The following is a 20,379-nucleotide window of genomic DNA, read 5'->3' as shown; positions in this document are numbered from 1 at the left end:
AGCTGAGTTAAAGCGGAGCCACGGCTAAGTATGTAGCTTAATATAGGCTAGTTAGTGTCTAGTATAACAATATTAGAATTTTGTTTGCTAAATAAAAATAGGGAAATTATCAGCGTCACCCCTGAGATATACCATTATTTTTAGAGAAAATTACTCGGACACCCCCTAGATTATGGCCTAATTACTTACTATCACCAACGTTTCAAACAATTACTTGACACCCCCTGAAAGCTGACGGTGTTAGTCTACTGTTAGTGTATAATTAGAAATATCCATTGTACCCTTATCACCTATTCAATAGAAAACAGTTAAATTGATAGATTTACCCCCCTTCTCTTTCTCCTTCTTCTTCTTCTTCTTCTTCCCCACTGCCCCTACCCCCTACTGATTTCAAACCCTAATTGATTTCAAATTCCAATCGATTTCAAAAAATTTCTCTTTTCATAAACAAATTTCAAATCAAAATACACCAAAACCCTTAATCGATTTTCAGATTCAAAATCGATTAAGATTCAAATCCTTAATGGTAACTGGAATCAAATTTATTCACCCTAATCGATTTCAGAAAATTTCTCTTTTTTTTTTTTTTCTTTTGAAGAAGAAGGGTAAATCTGTTATTTCACTATACCTTAAGGGTAGTTTAAGCATTACAAAAAATTTAACTGATGACATCATCACTAAGCTAACGGACTTGACCAACTTGAAAGAAATGGTAAACTGCAGGGATGTTCAAGTAATTATTTGAATAATTAGAGAAAATAAGTAATTAGGTCATAGTCTAGGGGGTATCCAAGTAATTTTTTCTTATTTTTACACTTCTATACCATTATTTTGTATAGAAGGGTAAAAAGGAAAGTTCATTTACATAAAAGGATAAAGTTGTCATTTAGAAATTTAGGTCCAAGATAGTTAGTAAGTTCGGGAACTGCAATAATACAGAAACGGACATGTACGACAGTTAAACGGATTGTACAACAATAATACTTTTCCAAAAATTCGACACAAGAAAATGATACGTGTTTAATACGGTTGCTTTGTAAAAATCCAGGAGCAAAAATACGAGCATATATTCACAATGCAAAACCAGTTTACAGACCAAATCTGCCCCTGATCAAGGTAGCAAATTTTTTAAGGGGGAATGTTTGACTTGCAACAAGTAGCTGCTTAGTTAAATCTTATAGGGCTCTGCTAATTGTCTAATCAGAAAATAAAAAATTAAGCAAATTAGAATGGAGTAGAAACGAACTAGGAAACCTAAACCCCATTCCCTCTATCTTTGGTTTCTTATTCTTTCCCCTAGTGTTTTTTGGATTTGACAAAAACAAGATGAACCCAGTGGAAGGAAAAGAGGAAATAAATTACATGCGATCCAGTGTTTTAAAACCCAAAAGCACTCCTCAACTTGAAACTCAGAGATGGAGAAGAATGGAGGGGAAAATACCTTAACGAGTTGCTACTGCAAGTGCACCGCTGCAATCATCGGCCTGAAGAATGCAAGAAGTACTGCTGCAATCGCCGGCATGAAGAACACAAGAAGCACCGCTGCAATCGCCGGCCTGAAGAACGCAAGAAGAGGAAGAAGAGACAGAGAGGAATGGAGAAGGGGAACCAGTCGCTGGAGTTTCTTTGGTTTTCCGTTGGAGAAGAGACGAGGGTTTGAATGTTTGGTTAGTGGTAGATTTTAGTTTAATTTTAATCTAACGGTTGGTATTAGATAGGTTTAACAGTTAAGATAGATTTTATATATATATATATATATATATAAGCAAATGTATTATTCGTGTATGATATGCGTATTATTCGTGTATAATATGTCGACCCTTAACAGTAGTGTATTTATTCGATTTTGAAGTATTATATGCAATACGGCATATTTTTTATTCATACGTTCGACTAGGAGTATAATACACGTATTGTCCAACCTATGTTAACAACACTTAACCGTAGACTGTTAACAAAGTGGGCTAAACTTTAATTAACTTATTAGAGTAGGTGAATACCGAGTAGGTTTTAAAATCATGGGGCGTGCGTTGTGTTTATGGTATAGTACAGTACAGAGGAGGTCCGTGTAATTTACTTAAAAAAGAAAAATGAAAAACTCATGAATGATAGAATTATAATTACATTTAAATCCTTCTACTTTGACAATATCACAAAATAGACATTGAGGTATGAAAGTGATACTGCCAAAAACCTTAATATATTGTAACAATCATTACAGAGAATCTCGACCAAAGATTGGACATAAAACATTTTATTAAATCTTTTGAAATATAATAATAATGTTTAAATGCATTTATAAATAATTTATAAAACTACCACTAGAACTGAAGTTTCGTCCAATCATTGTAAAAAAATCCTCTCAAGATAATCTCTCTAATTGAGAATTGGATTCCATGTTGATCATCTCCTCCATTCATGGATTCACATTGTGAATCTGACATACTGATATGTAGCCAGAGAAGGTATCAATAATTGATATGCTAAGGCACAAAAAATATAATTACAACAATAAAGACCTCTTAAGTATAAGGATAGGAATGACTATCGAATACTCTTGTTGCATAAACAATTGGTAGTGATCCATATAAGACTCTCAGAGTCTCAATATGATAACAAACACACAATATGACTGCTCATACTTATATTTTTGAATCACATTCCAAAAATATATAATATGACAACTTCATGAATAAAATGTCCAATCTGTTCCGAATTGTGAATATTTTAAGGTACAACTGAAAGACAACATGTTACCATTTTAAAAAAAAATTGTAAGACAAGATATCACATGTAAAATGACAATCCAAATGTTACGTTAGTTTGGTCATGTTGGGACCTAAGAAAAGTAGAAGCCCCCAACCATGTTGATAGATTCCCTCTAAGGCATTGCCATGGGTCTTACCATACCATTCAACTCTCGCCCTCTAACCCTATTAATTTAAGGGATTGAGTTCCCTGTCTGGTTGCATAGCGTATTCTAGCACCTCCCTATATCTCTCTCTCTCTCCTCCCACAATAGGGAGCTAGACATAGGGAGGCGCTACCATATGCAACACAACAAGGAGCATTCTTTCTCTCTTAATCAATTTAAGGGAAAAAGAATGCTAACCGGTCGCATGATTCCTACGCCTAGACATAGGACCACATGAATTTACCATTTAGTCCCCAATTAAATTAAAAATCCCATTCCACTAGATCCCCTTATATGCACTCTCATTAGCCCCCACATTAGTGCAGGTGTTACACGATAAGACAACGATCTCTTACCTTTAATTGAAGGACCGAGTTTCCCTCCACCCACGGTGAATGGGATCCCATTCATTACGAGGTGGGAGAAGGTGGGAGGGGGTATTAGGAGGGCATATTGGGAACATACTAAAACCCAAGGAGGGGTTTGTGAACCCTAGGATGGCGGGTGAACCGTCCTCTATGGGTGGAGGGAAACTACTTAGTTCTTAATTAAAATACTTTACATCGGATTTGATTGACAAACATATCCACCAAGAGTACTTAATAAAAGGGAGAGGGTTTCCTACGAAGGAGAGTGTCATTGTTGGCGGGCCATATGCTTCCTTTTCCCTTGTGAAAATGTCAATGGTAACCTAGCTATAAAGCCTGAAGGTTTTTTGCCCAAAAATAAAAGCCTGAAGGTTTTAGCTCCACTGTGGCCAATAGGAAATTTGTAAAACGTATTTTATAATGTTTGGGCTGTTTAGGGTTTTAGGCTTTTATCCGTAGATGAGTTCGGTATGCAGCCTGCACATCAGTGAGAACCGACGGGCATCATCACTGACCTCTAGTGTCTGAGGGGTTTAGGGTTTTTGATTTCTTATCAGATACGGTTGAGTGCTCGTCATGTGGGCACTTGGCAGAGCTGCTAATCCTCTCAGGTAATGATTTTAGCTTCATTTCTTGTTCTGTTTGTGGGTTTCTATCTTCTATTACAAATGAATAATTGATGAAATCCCTTTTTTCCTCAGTTTCGTCAGTATTCTTAGATAAATGCAATCTCTCTATCTCTTTTCGTGTGGCTCGCTCGTTTGGTCTTCTTTGAGAAACATTTTGAAGCTTATACGTTTGTGGCAGTGATTTATGAAGGGGCGCCCTTTCCTTTCTTATGTGTTTTCCCAATCTTATGGCTTGTCTGCAAGTGATGTTATTATCTTCTACTTGAAAACACAAACTGTCCTGCTCCTCTGGTTCTGTTTGTATTTTTTATGCTTGCTCTATGTTCATGTGTGTGAATGCAAGTAAAGGTTGCTGATAATTAAAAAAAAAAAATAGAAAGGTCAGAAATTGTTTCTCTGTGACTGTTATGCTGTGCTTGCTTTAAACATTATTCTTATACGTGACCCTTTATATTTTCCAATGAGTTCTAGAAATGATTTGCTATTTTTGTTGTATTTTTCATTTGAAGGATGACCGTTTTTAGATGTTTTCTCTCTCTACCCCCCTGATGGTATACGGGTAGAATTGTTGTAGATATGTATAAATTTAGTCAATCTAATTTTAATATTTCTTACACTCAGGAGTCAAGGATGCCATGTAGGGGCCTTTCGAGCTTGTTGCACTAAATTCATTGTACAAAGTGATTATATAGAGAATGCAGTGGGTATCACTGAACCTGCTGAATTGGTAGCCGGTGCGCCTCTTCTTCCAAAGAGGCTTTATCATTCTCCATCTATTCATGTGTACCTTCATCCAGGGAGTCGTAGTCTCTCGTCACAAGCTGGTGCAAAGAGTAGTGGGGATGAAGAAGAATTGGAAGATGGTTTTTCTGAACTTGAAACACCAGCTAGCATAGATTCCATTGAGGAGAGCAACACAGGGGAGGAAATTGACGAGGAGTTAGTGTCTGGGCCAGATCTATCGGATATTGATTCTGTAGAGAGTTTAGCTGAAGCCTCTCAGAATGAGCTTGACTTGTCCGATGCTGATGCTGATGCTGAGGCTGAGGCTGAGGCTGAGGCTGGTGCAACTGATGAGGAGTCAAAGAAGAAAAGGTTTCCTCTGGATTTATTCCGGGCAATTATGAATGCTCCTCATGTTGGAAGTGCCCTCGATAAGTGGGTTGCAGAAGGGAATCGTTTGGGTCGGTCTGAGATATCAGTTTGCATGATTAATCTTCGGAAGCGCAGGATGTATGGAAGGGCCTTGCAGGTATGCTCTACTTGATCCTTCTTTTATATGGATAATTTTACAGCAACTCCCTCTTGAATTGATCCTCATTTTTATGAATATATAAATTATTTGTTAATTGTTTTTCTCAGTGACTGCTACTGACTTTTATACAAGAGCAAAAAGAAGAGAAAATTAAGTTTACATTAGACTTCCCAAGTCACTCTTTTTCTTCCTGGGTGAGTCGCTATGCACATATATATGTACATAAATTCTATTGATAGATGTAGATAGGTAGATGTGCTGAGCGGTTCATGGGGATGGACTGTAAATTTGTCGGCAATATGTATATGCTATAGCATGAGAAGTTTCATGTCTTCTAATTTTAGGTTCAAATGGATCATATACAAGTTATTACGTTTTGCAGTTACCCTACATTTAGTTTTCCATTGGGACATTTTTTTTAAACTTTTATTCTCATTTCTAGTGAGTGTCTGTTCAGCTTTCGTATTCTGTTTTTTTGAATGTGTTTTATGCTTAGGTTACATCAGGTGAGGAAGTTGGGTCTGCCATATTTAAAACTGAGAAAATGCAAGTAACTGTGCCTATATAAAATATAGGATATTATATTAGATTTTAATATTGTAAGATCAATAAAATGTTTCCAAAAAAAATATCTGATTCGTGACCCTGCTCCTTCTTTGGTAACGATTTTTGATAGTCTTGGCCTTGACAAGGAACCGGACTTTTCATTAGTTTTATGACTACTTCATCCCTACTAATGTGAAGAATCCTAGACAGTACCCACTTTCCAGTCTAATTCCTTTTAATTTGTTATGTTCCATCAATTTGTAAGTGGCAACATTACTGTTTACACATAGGGATTGGCATTTGGATTGGATTGTAACTTTTCTAGATTTCCTTGTGATATTTGTATCCTTTATTACACAATGTAGAGCATCTACAACAGAGTGTAAGTTATATTTTTATGAAAAGTATAACATACTTGATGCAGGAAAGTTACATACGAGTTTATTGCAGTCACAATGAGTACTGGGATGGGCTAAACATATATTGGGCATATGAAATTCTTTGATGGGCCTTGTAGGAAATAGGAATATTAGTTTGTTTTATTTAAGTGTGCCAGTCTACTTTGTATTTTATTTTTGGTTCTTTTTATTTTTCCTAATAGATTAGGAATTGTAATTCTTCTTAATGTAAGATTAGAATCTGAATAGATCTAATCCCAGGCAGGATCAAAGAAAATATCCAAAGAACAAGAAAGAGAGGAATGGAAACAAAAATCATATGAGGGAACCAAGAGAACAATGGGAAGTAAAAATAAGGGAAACAAGAGAACAATTAATGTAGTCCTAGATAGACAAGGGGTCTACTAGGAGCCATGTAAAACTGGATCTGCTAAGCTACTGGTTTGGAGGGGCTGATTTGGGGAAATTTGTCAAGACTAGGGTTAGGATTGGGGAATTGGGGGTTGATTTTTATGTAGTAAAGCAGGGCAGGTGTAGGGGAGGCTAATAAACCAGATTTGGAATGATTTGGATAAAAATCAGAAAATTAGGGTTTTGGATTTTAGGTTTTGAGGAAGAACATGAAGATTTTAGGGCTTTTAATAGAGGGTTTGATGCAAGGTTTGGATCGAGTTTCCCAAAGGCTGAGAACAACACTCGGCCAAGGTTGGGTGGTTGGAAATGGCTGAGTGGAAATTTAGGGTTTTGGGGTTGGAGAAGGTGGTGATTTTGGGGAAGGAGAAGGTGGTGATTTTGGGAAAGGAGCATAGTTGTCACGGCGATCCAAGTCAATGGAAGGGTGTCACGTTGATATATATATCGACATAACGCCATGGCGAGCATGTCGACCATGTTTAATTTTTTATTTTCTCTATTTTTAATGTCATTTAGTATGCTATAATATATGTCCTATAACATAAAAAATCAACATGAAAGTGTACTACACTACTACTAATATACTATGCCACTATGGTTTAATTCATGAAAGTGTAACTAAAGTCACAAAACAAAAATAACAATTAAACTGGTTTTTAGGCTGAACTAAAACACAAAATCAAACTATCAAAGTACTGGTTTTTCTGCTATAACATTAAGTTGAAGGGGGAAAAAAAAAAACTGAATTATGGACTAATGGAGTTGAATATGTGCTGCTGTTGTGTGTGGCTGTGTGCAGGGTAATATGTTTATTGTTTTTAAACTTTAAGATAAATTGATAATGTGTATTGCAGGTGTATACTTTTAAGTTACACCTCCAATAGACATTAATAAAAAAGCATCTAAGCTATTAAATGGTTTTAAAAAAAAATAATTTAAATCTAACTTTTATATGTACAAATATCGACCGATATGCCAACATATCGTGGTATGGCGTCCATGGCGACGCCATGGAAGCCATATCGAACGATATATTTACATCCACCATGGCATAGCTCGATATGCCACCTCTCCCAGTGCCAGGACGCCATGACAACTATGGGAAGGAGAAGGTGGTGAATTTTGGGAAGGAGAAGGTGGTGATTTTTGGGGAAGGAGAAGGTGGAGAATTTTGGGAAGGAGAAGGTGGTGAATTTTGGGGAAGGAAATGGGACAGAACTTAGGATCGAGTGGAAGTGTTGATATGAAGGAGCTGTGGTTGAGAGATGCAAGGATTCTGATGGTTGGAAGTGATGGACAGAAGTTAAATCTTAAGAAAGAAATTGCAGAAAAACTGTTTAACACTTGCTGATTTGCAAAGAGTGCAAGACAGCAGCTTGAAGATGAGCTTGAACAAGACCTCCCGATCTGAACAGATGCAAAGAGTCAATCGGAGTCCACCGATTCCTTCACCTTGAGATCCACAAGGCCTTCTTGAAGTAACTCTCAAGGAACACTCACAAAGGGAGCATGGCAGCAGCCACAATAGCAAAAGCTGATTCAGTTTTTTAACAAATCAAAAGTGGGTGGTCTCCCATGATTCTTTTAGCTAGTAATGAGATGGCTAAAGGCCCAAACCGTAATACAAGCTAAGTAGATCCTCTAAGGACCAATAGCAATACAAGATCCTCTAAGGACCAATAAAAATAGAAAACATAACTTAAACTGGACCAAAGCTGAACCAAAGGTTGAACCAGTTTGGTTCAACTTAAAACATTTAAAAAAAAAAAAAACATTTAGCTAAAAAACTAAGTATGGAAAACAGAAAATAAACTAAGATTAAAAATAACTAAGGCCTAATCTTAGGGCTGTTTTCCAAGATCCCACTCGATTCCAGAAGCCCGTAGCATTGGTCCTGATAAACCCCAATTTATTGCTTCTCGAGAGAATAAGAGAACAATAGCCTGACAAATATTTGGTTCGGCCCGATTCAGGTGCCAATTTCGGCGCCAAATAAAACCGGCATTGATTTGATATTTTATGAGGTGAATACTCAGCCCATTCAATGTTAGGCATAATGAGTATAGGGACCTCAAAAAAATTTCTTTTCGTCCTATGAACTTTAAGGTGTATGAAGTTTCATATTTGACTCTTTGAGCAGAGCAATAGAGACTCCATTTAACTGATGCTTGGATCTGCATCAACAATGGGAACTAAAAATAAGGGAAAACAAGAGAACAATGGAAACTCAAATGAGGGAACAATTTCTTTGGTTGAAGTGACAAATAAAAAAAACCACAAATTTGTAACCTGTTGAAGGAGCAATGATTTTGATGTAATAATCTTCAAGCAATCGATGTGACAATCAGTTGAAAGAAATTCCATCAGCTTGGAGCACTCCTAAACTCAATTAGGATTTGGAATCAAGAACCGACGGAAGGATATGGGGGAAGGGAAATCAGCCTAGGCATCTCACCCAACCTATCTCAGGATCTTCACAAAGGCTAAAGCCAATATTTCATTAATCAAATTTGTGTTCATGCTGGTCTCCCTTACAAATTTATATAGAAGACTCAAAAATAGACTTGACACTAAAAAGGAAGGCCTAACCCTATCCTTAACTAATAAGGTAACCTAACTAGGAAAGTGAAGTAATAAAGAAACAGACTCAAAATAGGACTCTAACTAAACTTATGAACTAAATCCCGTTTTCCTACCTTCTACCCATATTTTAGGCTCATTAAATTGGCCAATTACAAAGTAAACCCATGGGATCAAAAGCCCAACACACATATATAACCCAACTCAAAGCTTATTTTCAATAAAATAGAAAATAGAAACTAAAATCTATCCTGTAGCTACCTAATAAAATAAAAACAAAAATTGAAAGTAGAAACTACTTAAAAGTCTCCAATGCAAGTCACATAAGGTGGACCCTTAAATGGGCCCAAATCTGGCCCATTATTTGGGCCTAAGACGTAAGCTACAAGAGGCTTTAAAAACTGGCTCAATGGACTTAATTGCTGGTCCATATGGGGCCCAAAGATGGGCTGTCTTGATGGGGCTTCAAGACTGGGTGTTGCTGGTTCTTTCTTCTCTTTAATCTCCATTGATCTACATCAGAATATTTGGGTCCTATTGTAGAAGGATACTCAATCAAAGCTGAAATGCTTTCGCTTAAGTTAGGGCTGGAGTTGGTGATAAGAGAGTTTCAATGACATAATATTTGAGGTTAATTTGGTAAAGCCATTATAGTTTGGGATAGAAGTCAACGGAAGGGCCACGGAGACTCAGTATATGATTAGGTGCATTATGTTCCTGGCTTCTCAAGTGAATTGTGCATTCGTTTGGAAGTTGAGATCAGCTAATTATTTGGCAGATGAATTGGCCAAGGATGGATTGCGTAGGTTAGAGTGGACTTCAGAGAATTCTTTCCCAGCACAGGGGTAGTGCTTCTTTTGGGGTTTTGGTGCCTACAGCTTCTAATGGGTTCTGATAAATAACATCTACTTATTGAAAAGAATTGAGATAGAGGGGCAGATCTCTGACAAGGCCGAGCACAAATCTCTGTGCTTTCTGGCAATTACTGGTTGTGGAAGAGGGATCTGCAATGGTGTGACAAAGGAAGGAAGATTGTGGTTATGGGGATCTGAATCTCATGCAGTATATGGAATATAGAAGGCGAATAGTTTGGTCTGATTTGGTGTGATATTTTCCGTTTTCTTCTGTTTCGAGACTCGGCTCTGGTTTGTAAGTTTTCAAGCTTGACAGAGCTATAGGTTAGGGTCTCATGCAAGCTTTTTTGGGGGTGTGCTCGGGCCTTGTTGGAGTCTCACTCATTCTGTACTTGCAGTTTTTCCCCCCTTTCCTGGTGAGGGAGAGAAAATGAATCTTAACACTAAATTGGGTCGGTGGGTCCATTAAATTGAGAAGCTTTAACATGAAGGATCACAAATCACAATTGTAAAAGGTCAGTAACTTAAATAGAGAATATATTAAGTAGCTACTTGACTCTATTTTTGTCCCTTTATGGCATACTTCATCTATATGCTTATGATCAATTCCCATTTCTCTTATCTATAAGGATTTGATTTCATTCTTAAGTATGTGTTTTTCATCTCTGGTTTGCAGATCTCAGAGTGGTTGGAGAAAAACAAGCAGATCAAATTTGTTGAACGAGATTATGCTTCTCACCTTGATTTGATAGCCAAAGTACGTGGGCTCCAGAAGGCTGAGCAGTACATTGGGAAAATCCCAGAATCGTTCAGGGGTGAAATAATTTACAGAACTCTTTTAGCTAACTGTGTTGTAGCTACCAATGTAAAGAAAGCAGAGGAAGTGTTCAACAAAATGAGAGACCTGGACTTTCCAATCACAACATTTGCTTGCAACCAGTTGCTCCTTCTCTACAAGAGGTTTGACAAGAAAAAGATAGCTGATGTCCTATTGTTGATGGAGAAGGAAAATGCCAAGCCAACTCTATTCACATACAGGCTCTTAATAGACACGAAAGGGCAGTCCAATGATATTACAGGTATGGAGCAGGTACTAGAGACCATGAAGGCTGAAAGGATCGAACCTGATATCTTCACCCAATTTGTACTGTCTAAGCATTATATTAATGCTGGCCTCAATGAGAAGGCAGAGGGAGTTTTGAAGGAGATGGAGGGATGCAGCTTAGTGGAGAATCGTGGGGCCTGCAGGAATTTACTCCCACTTTATGCAGCTCTTGGCAAGGCTGATGATGTGAAGAGAGTCTGGAAGGCTTGTGAGCCGAAACCCCAGCTTGAGGAGTGTGTAGCTGCCATCGAAGCTTGGGGAAAGCTTGGGAAGATAGAGGAGGCAGAAGCAGTCTTTGAGAAGATGTGCAAGACTTGGAAGAAGCTCCCTACGAAGAACTATACCGCACTATTGAGAGTTTATGCAGACCATAAACTGCTGTCCAAAGGAAAGGATCTTGCAAAGCGGATGGCAGATAGTGGATGCCGTATTGGCCCTTTGACATGGGATGGGCTTGTGAAGCTTTATGTGGAGGCTGGGGATGTGGAGAAAGCAGACTCAATCCTGCAGAAGGCAGTTCAGCAGAGCTCATTGAAGCCGATGTTTAACTCTTATATGGTAATCATGGATCAGTATGCAAAAAGGGGTGATGTCCATAATGCAGAGAAGATGTTCCACAGGTTGAAACTGGCAGGATATGCTGGTCGGATCCGGCAGTACCAAACTCTTCTCCAGGCCTACGTAAACGCCAAAACTCCAGCTTATGGGTTCAGAGATAGGATGAAGGCAGACAACATATTCCCAAATAAAGCAGTGGCAGCACAGTTGGCGCAGGTAGATGCGTTTAAAAAGACCGCAATATCAGATCTGCTTGATTGAGGTTAGGGCAGAGTGAACTCTGATCTCATTATCCGACCAGCTTAGATGTAACCATGTTCTCTTGAGACAGTTTTTTTCCCCGTTGCTGTGCTATTCTGATTTCGTATTATGTCGTAAGTGTTCACAAGTTGTAGGTTTTCAGTTTGAAGAGTTAGGTCTAGTGAAGATAAAGAAGCAAGTGGTATTCTTCCATCTCACCTCTACAATTTTTTGTTTTCTTTTTCCCTTCTGTTAACCTGATATGTTCAACTCTCTTACTGTTCTTTCTGCCTTGGTCTCCGATAGAAAAATTACGAGTGATTAAAGTCACAGTTTATCGCATCTCTGTGTGTGTGTGTGTGTGTGTGTTCTATTTTATATTTTATGGTGAATGTTCTCTGAGCAAGCGGCATAAAGGAATGCACCAATGAGGGGTCACTGAATGGTTTTAAAATAGGTATAGTGAGGTCATTTTATGTGAGGAGAGATAGAGATAGGTTGCTTAGAGAACATTTTCACATTTTTGATTTTTTTACTTCTACAAGCAACTGGTAGTGATCTGTATATTTGATCGATCACTACCAGAGTTTGAAGAATCGGGATTGAAGTGGTTGAATTGGATTGGAATCGGTCGGCATTAATCCTTATTCCTACCATTTTAAATTGGCCCAGATATCTAATATGGCTTGGCTGATCCGTCCGGTCTAGCTGGTTCGACATTTGCATGATATAGAGTTACGGACACATGTTGGTTGCACTGAAAAAAACCCACAGCAAAGCGAATCGTTATCCTCTGCTGTTACAGCACGGTGCTGTACTGCATCGTGCGGCGTTGCAGAGGCGATGTGGCATAGCAGGCCCCACATGGTGTACATGGCCTCTGCAGCCGCTGCATGATGCAGTACAACATCGTGCAGTTACAACTTAGGATAAAAATTCCAGCAAAGCCTCATGCAAGGCTTTCGGAATCACCAAGTCGGAGGAGGAAGCCGGATGGGTAGGTGAAGCCAGAGAGGGAGAGAGAGGGGAGGGGAGAGAAATAAAATGGGGGCAATGCAAAGAGAAGTGATGCAGCCGGAGGAGAGGGAGAGAGAGAGAGAGATCTATTACCAAAGATAGTAAGGTTTACTTCTCTTTCGAACTGGTAATTGTCGCCATGTTAGAGCTTGAGGGAGAGAGAGAGAGAGAGAGGGGGGGGGGGGGGGAGGTTCTGTTACAATCCCATGCTAGTCATATGAGGGCTAATCCCACATTGGTTATGAAAGAGATTTGGTGTGGGTTGATGTGGTCTTGGGTTCTCTCACGTTTTAAGCCGGTTTATAGGATTGAGTTCACCCAAAATTCGTATTAGTAGTATCAAAGCAATTGATCACCAATCCTAACCCTCGCATGGAAGGGGCAATTTGGTGCTAGAGTGAGGCCGTTGACCCAGTGCCAGAATGAAGCCATTAAGAAAGGGCTACCTGTTGTTAAGCAGAAACCCTGGAACAGAGTGGAGCCCAGCTTAAAAAGGCTACCTAATCCGGAGTAGGCCACCGTGACATCGGTTCGAAAGCATGATGGTAATGTTATAATCCCATATTAGTCATATGGGAGTTGATCCAGGGAGTCAGAGTGGATTTTGGAAGAGAGAGAGAGTTCGAAAGACAAGTGTTTTTCAGATTTTTTTTTTAGTTTTATTATCGATTCCTTTGGTTGATTCACTTAACGGTGTAAGTAAAATTACGAAATTCTTCATGGTTTCGTATTCTAAGTTGCATTTTAAAGTAAGGGACACCTTAGTAAAAAGATTCACAATAATAATAATGGAACCATTTCATTAGGATCTAGTAATGTTCCTCCCTTTTCTATAGTGCCTAAAACCATTTAGGAATTGGTACCATCTTGTATCTTTGGTACCCGTATCAGTATGGACATGTCCCGAATATGGGGAAATGTCCCGATTGACTCCCTTAATTCACTAGCCGATTCATACTAATTCGTGTTCGATTATGAACCAATTCAGATCCCAATTCTGCTCTTTAAAACCTTATTCACTTACCCCCACCCCCAAATTATTTTTTTTGCGAAGTAAGAAAGATGTACTACATTTTATCCCCCCCCCAAAGGCTGGATTCAATCTCAAACCTCGTTAAACTGAAGCCCTATAAGAAAAAAACAAAACCTATACGTCAGATATAGAACAAGAAGGTTCTTTGTATGTTCACATATGGCTTTTAATATTGAAAACCGATGGAACAATTTTGACAGTTTGGATTGAGAAATCGTGGTTTGGCCTAATCATTTTTCTAATTCTAAATGCAGATATCATATGAATCGGCATTTTATCTTCCATTTAAGCCGACCTCTTGATGGATCAAACTTAGACAAGACTGACCTACTCAGTAAAATTCATTCTTTATAATGTTGGGCCGGGCTTTAGCCTGTCTCCAAATTGGGCCCAATTTACCCAAGTAATAGTCTATATGAAATAGGGATGTCTGTATTGATTTCAATTCAATTTTTTTTTCATGGAGAACTACAACACTTTTCCAAAAAATGAAAAGTTTGGATTGGTCACATGTTAAATTTCATATTCAAATTCAGTCATGCCTATTGGTTTGCAGGTTCAAAACTTGGAAATGGCTTCTCGCGAAGCAGAGGGTAAGGCTGCGTACAATTTCCCCTTCAGTAGCGGGAGCCCCGTGTACTGGGACACTCTTTAAATTCAATCATATATCTTCTGAATATAGGCATTGCATCCTATATAGGTCCATGCATCCTTCATGTATCATCATGGTAGTCTTTGATATTTTAATGTTTTTCTTTGTTACTTGGCCAACTCTAATTAAGCTGAAGCTTGACATGTGAACACGGTAAAATCAATTTCCCATTCAAAGATTCCATGTTTAAGACTTTAAACTAGCATATGTGAAAACCATTAAAAAAAAAAGTCATTTACAAAACTGATGCTGGATCAATCCTCATGTAACTGATATAGGATCATAAAAGACCACCATGCTTTTAAATTAGCATCCACGACGGCCCACTTCAGACTAGGTAGCCCTTTCCAGTAGGGTCTCTGTCTGACAAGAGGTGGCCATTTCTTAATTAGTTCCACCAAGTCTTGATATGGAATCGAAACACCCTGCCCATATAAAAAAATATTAGCATTGAGGGACAAGTTGCCATGCAACGCAATGGTTGATGTTTGATTATAATAAGAAAGGGAAAGGCTGGGCACACTGTTTGTTGTGTCTATCTTTCTCTTCCCCCTGTGAAATGAACCCTTGCTCCTCCTATATGATGCCCCATCTCACGCCCGCATTGGTGCCATCCGTTATCCCTCTCCTTATAAGAAAATTCTTTACAACACGGGAAGGCCCTAAGAAAAATTGAACTCGTGACCTTTAGTGGAGGTGAAACCCAAGCTACATTTTTTTTTTATGAAAACATAAAAGATTAATTAAACAAAAATCATTCTACATTAATGTCCTTGACCATGGCTGAGAGACGCAAAACTCTAGCCATCTTAGCCATCTATGAGCAATCGATATTACATTTTTATCCATCTTCATAATTAATAGAGACCAAAAAGTTTTCATGAGTTCTAAAATGTCATAAAATATATTATAAATTTTCCATGGCCACCCTTTAGAGTCCATCCCCCTTTGATTACCTTTACAAGAGTAATAGGATTAGGACTTCTATGCTAAAACAATATAGAATTTCGAGTTATCTAAAGAAAATAGAATGTAATAGCAAACACAAAACAAAGGATTTTGAATAAAGGAGAAAAATATATCTTCAAGAGAAAAAAATTTAAGTGTTCAGACCTCAATCCCAGAGGTCCGAATGTTTGAATCCTTTAATTTGAAGTCATATGATAAAAAATATGTGTCATTTTGATTCAATTTCTTTTTTATAAAAGTAACGAAGTGAATCAATTTTCATAAAATTCAACAATTTACTTTTAACACACATGGCACCAACTAACACTTTCCATTGAAAAACACATAATTTTGAATAGATTTTTAAATGCTATATAAAATTCTACAGTTTTCTAATGTAAACATCATTATAAACATGATTACAATGAATAATTAACCATTTACTAGTCATTTAGGTAGAGAATTTCCTACATTTAGTAATAGGCAAAACCAAAATCCTCAAAAGGTGAAACACTTAGTGACATTCAAAGAATAGCACCGACAATAGCATTTGGAAATAAAGCATATCCGAATAAACTCATTAACATTAGAGAAAAGAGGATTAATAGTTACAGTCGATTCAACTAAATCTATAACTATATCCACAAAGGATATCTAGGGACCACTCCACTTTCACAGATATAATAAGACTTTAACAATGTTATTCCAAATAGTTGATTCTTTTTTAGACTTAAACGAAACTTTTCATTAAAATATTTCCCTTTCAACATCTTAATCTATAATAGATGTGGTTGAGTTAAAAACTCCCTATATCAACTTTAGCAATATTGCCTTATTATGCACTAGAGAAGCCTAAACCCCAACCCTAAGGACTTGACTCTTGTGCAGTCGTGGCAGGAGCTGCAAAGGGAGCTACATAGATGCAGCACGAAAACTACCCCAAATACAGGAGTGGGATCCACCTATAAAATGACTACTTTATCTTTGTTTTTATTGTCGTTTAGTGATGCTACACCTGTGCAGCCAGTTGCCTGCACAGGATCTTTTTCCTAACCCTAGCTTCCATGGAATTTGGGTTACAAATTCTAACCCAACTAATAAATTTTAAACTAAACTAATAGGACACCACTTCAACACTTTGGACTACTTTAACCTAGTGCTAGTTTGCAAGTTGTTACAACTTTAACCTAGTGGAGGTGAAACCCAAGCTGTGTGTCCCCTATACGTCATTGTGACACGTCACCTTAATTTGATCCTGTGGCTAAAACTACTTGTGTTTGCTTCCATCAAACAAAAAGAAAACCCAATTCATCCCTATTTTAACATTTGCTCTCTTGCTTTGAACAAATTTTCAAAGTCAAACAAATTTACTTGACTTTAGTCTGATTTTCTCAATCCATATATATAAATTTTGATTGGATGTGTATAAATTGTTGAGTAGATTTTAGATTTTGATTGGATGATAAGAAATTGTTGTCAACCTAACGCACGCTTGGCTACCTTTGCCTTTAGTTTCCAAAGGGAATTTTTTGTGATTTGGTCTGTCTTCCCTAATTTGACTGCTTTGGACATTCCTTTTGCCTTGTATGTTTCTTCTCACCATAGAATGTTCTTTTGGAAGACTTATCATCTAGGGAGGTATTCCTCCATAACTCTAACTTTTGTTATATGGGGCAATTACTATTACTACCCTACACTTAGCCTATATTTATTAAAACTATCCTACTAAACTTTTTTTCTGAAACGATCCTACTTTTAAACTTTTACATCTCCTTCTAACCTCATGTTATTAAATACCCAGATTACCCTTCTTTTTCACCTAGTAACCTACTAATCTATTTAACCTACCATTCTTCTTCTATTTTTTACTATTTTTGTCATTAAAATAGTAAAAAATGAAAGCGCCCACTAGCTTCTTCTCTCTCTCTCTCTCGTTTTTTACTCCATTCGTTTTTTTTTCTTCAAATTTCAATTTAATTAATTTTTTAAAGAGAGTCGATTTGTTCCATGGTTTTAGTGCACGGTATCGGAATGGGTATCGGTAATCTGCAAAACTGATATGATACTGATATGGTATCGGCCTAGATCGGCTGTATCGGACAAAATCACCCTTGAATCTCCTTTAAAAAATGAGTTTTCTGACCATTTTACCCCTTATTCGTACCGTGCTTTCGATATGGTATCGACACGGTATCGGTGACTAGCAAAACCGGTACGTTTCTCCCGTATTGAGCGATACGATACTGATACTTAGAACCACGATTTGTTTGAAGAAGAACGATGAGGATGAAATGTTGAATAAAAAATTAATTAAATAGAAAAATTGAAGGAAAAAAAAAACAGAGTAAAAAATGAGAGAGAGAATAAGCGGGTGGGTGCTTTCAATTTTTACTATTTTAATGACAAAAATAGTAAAAAATAGAAGAAGAACGGTAGGTTAAACAGATTAGCAGATTACTAGGTGAAAAAGAAGGGCAATCTGGGTATTTAAAAACATGAGCGTAGAAGGAGATGTAAAAGTTTAAAAGTAGGGTAGTTTTAGAAAAGAAGTTTAAGGTAGGGAAGTGATAGTAATTGCCCCTTGTTATATTTCTGTGAGGTGATGTGATAATTCGAACCATTGATTTATAAGATGATACATACTTGGCACCTTTTCCCTTAATGTATTCTATTAAAAAAAATGTATTCTTAAGGTCAATAGTCCTTTGTTTCAGTGGCCGGCGACATCATAGTGTATCGCAAAGTTCTTGGATTCGAGACAGTCCAATAGCAAATGGATATTACTAACCAATGGTTGATGTCAAGGGGTCAACTATGTAGTTCTATATTCTATATAAACTACATTGTGTGTGTCTAGTCAAGGGTGAATGGAGCTAGGTCCCCACCTCCAGGTTTGACTAGTTTGTCTAGTTTTATATATATAAAGATATATAAGGTTGTAACATTAGTTTTTTGCCCATTGTCTTATTCTCAAAAGTTATTTTAATCATGGTTAAAAAAAGATTTTCAAGTTAAATTGAAAGTAATTTATCATTATATCATCTTCAAAGATGCCATTGTCTATATGAAATGACAAGATTATATATACATTAAATAACTTTTGAGAATAAAACCGAACACAAATAAAATAAGGTTTACAACTTCTTAATTCACCTACTTGGTGACAACAAGTTGCTTATATTGACTCCTTCAAATTAAAAGCTTGGAAGAGAGTTCTTCGTTCGGGAGTGTGGCTTACTACGCCAACAGTCCCATGAATCTCTCTCTCTCCTCCCCATATGAAAAGACACCCCCGCCCTCTTGTTTTGAGGAGGAGAGAGATAGACACATGGGAGTGCTAGCGTAGTAAACCACACTCCCGGACAGAAAACTACGTACTTCCCTAAAAACTTTTAATTATAAATATCTCATGTCTGCTTCTCGTGAAAAAAGACCAATTGAAGTGGAAGTTTTCTTCAAACAACAAGGAGATGAGTCAACTATTCAATCAAATGATATTGAGCACGTTTTCCTATTCTTCTCGAGAAAGAAGTGGGGTATTTCTTTACAAAATTGTACTCAATTTTAGTCCTAACTTCCTACAGAAGAGTTGCGTGTCAAACCCTTAAACTCTAAAAAGAAAGAAAAACAAAAGTTGGGATAATATTCATGCAATTTCATGCTCAGTTCTCCAATCTTGCATTGTTGATTGGTCTTAAGAGCAGGAGAGGACAAAGGTCAAAACTATAGGATATGATGGTCTTCATTGAAGATGCTATACTTTTTCTAATTGTGTACATGCGCCATTTTTTATTGGGCTTAAGAGCATTCAACCAATAAGAAATTAAAGAAAAGGACAAAGTTCATTGGTGAGAGTTTTCCTTGACATGTAGAATAGGGTTCAGCCACCATCTTAGGTAGTGTGATAAAAGAACCTTATAAAACTATATTTATCAATTTATGGCCCCCAAGAAGATTGTATGCCCAAAAAAGAAGCAACAGTGGTCTAGAAAGTATATTTGGGAACCCATTCGTACAATGCATGAGTGGGAACCCCACGTGCAATGCTTGAGTGGGGTTCATTTCTAGAATAAAAGGGTAAATGATAGTTGGGATATCCCAACATTTAGAAAAAATACACATAAGGTACCTAACGTTTTTTGAAAGTATATTTGGGATGTCTATGATTATATTTTCAATTATACCCCAAAACATAATTTTACACCAACGCACCACTGTCACCTCCCCCGCAACCCTTTAATAGACATACCTTTCAAGCTATCCTTCCATTTCCCTCTTGACTTGGGTCTTTGTTAATTGGGTTTTGCAGAAGAGGAAGAAAGATCGAGATTATTGGGATATGAGAAATATTAAACAATCACAGAGTGATAGGCAAGAGACATGAGAGTTTCTCTTTCAGTCGTTCAATTACTCCCGTCAGCCCGTCCCATTGTCTAGCAATTCCCTCTACTGTAATAAACGATGAGTGATGACCTCGTTTTGCATAATTTTGCTATCATCTCTCCACAATTTCTCTAATTTCTTTGAAAATTCCGCCAAAACCCCATGAGAATATGAGATTGTGGAAATTTGTTTAACTACTGGCCGGGAAAATGTTCTTTGTGGGGGGTAGGGGCGGGAGGGCAGGCGAGCCATGTCCAGACACTGTGGGGGGCAAAATGACCGCCCCAAGGCCCCCACCCCATGAAAGGTGGAAATCCCGCCCCAAGATACCAGTGTGTTTTCTCATTGACTGCCGTGCACGTGTGGCCCTTGCTCTCCCCCATAGAGAACGTACTGTTCCCCTAACTATAAATAGTAAGACAATTTAACCACACCCACAATCCAAACTTTGCTTCTAAGAGCCCGACCACATTGTCATTAACACC

At 37.6% G+C, this 20,379-nt stretch overlaps 1 protein-coding gene across 3 annotated transcripts; it reads left to right on the top strand.

The window, feature by feature from the left end:
- Window positions 1-3,728: 3,728 nt before the first annotated feature.
- LOC122668157 (pentatricopeptide repeat-containing protein At1g80270, mitochondrial-like) lies at window positions 3,729-12,097 on the top strand. 3 transcript variants are annotated; one of them, XM_043864751.1, is made up of 4 exons: window positions 3,730-3,893; window positions 4,533-4,935; window positions 4,966-5,163; window positions 10,635-12,097. In XM_043864751.1, exons 1-4 carry the CDS (start codon window positions 3,859-3,861, stop codon window positions 11,880-11,882), a joined length of 1,884 nt encoding a protein of 627 aa, XP_043720686.1. In that variant the 5' UTR covers window positions 3,730-3,858; the 3' UTR covers window positions 11,883-12,097. The 3 variants fall into 3 exon arrangements, with proteins under 3 accessions (XP_043720685.1, XP_043720686.1, XP_043720687.1); XM_043864752.1 differs by having other exon boundaries at window positions 3,731-3,893; window positions 4,533-4,927; window positions 4,961-5,163; window positions 10,635-12,096; XM_043864750.1 differs by having other exon boundaries at window positions 3,729-3,893; window positions 4,533-5,163.
- Window positions 12,098-20,379: the final 8,282 nt, after the last annotated feature.

This window comes from Telopea speciosissima, chromosome 7, assembly GCF_018873765.1.
Source record: "Telopea speciosissima isolate NSW1024214 ecotype Mountain lineage chromosome 7, Tspe_v1, whole genome shotgun sequence".
In the NCBI taxonomy this organism is placed as follows: domain Eukaryota; kingdom Viridiplantae; phylum Streptophyta; class Magnoliopsida; order Proteales; family Proteaceae; genus Telopea; species Telopea speciosissima.
This window is presented reverse-complemented; position numbering and strand designations above follow the sequence as displayed.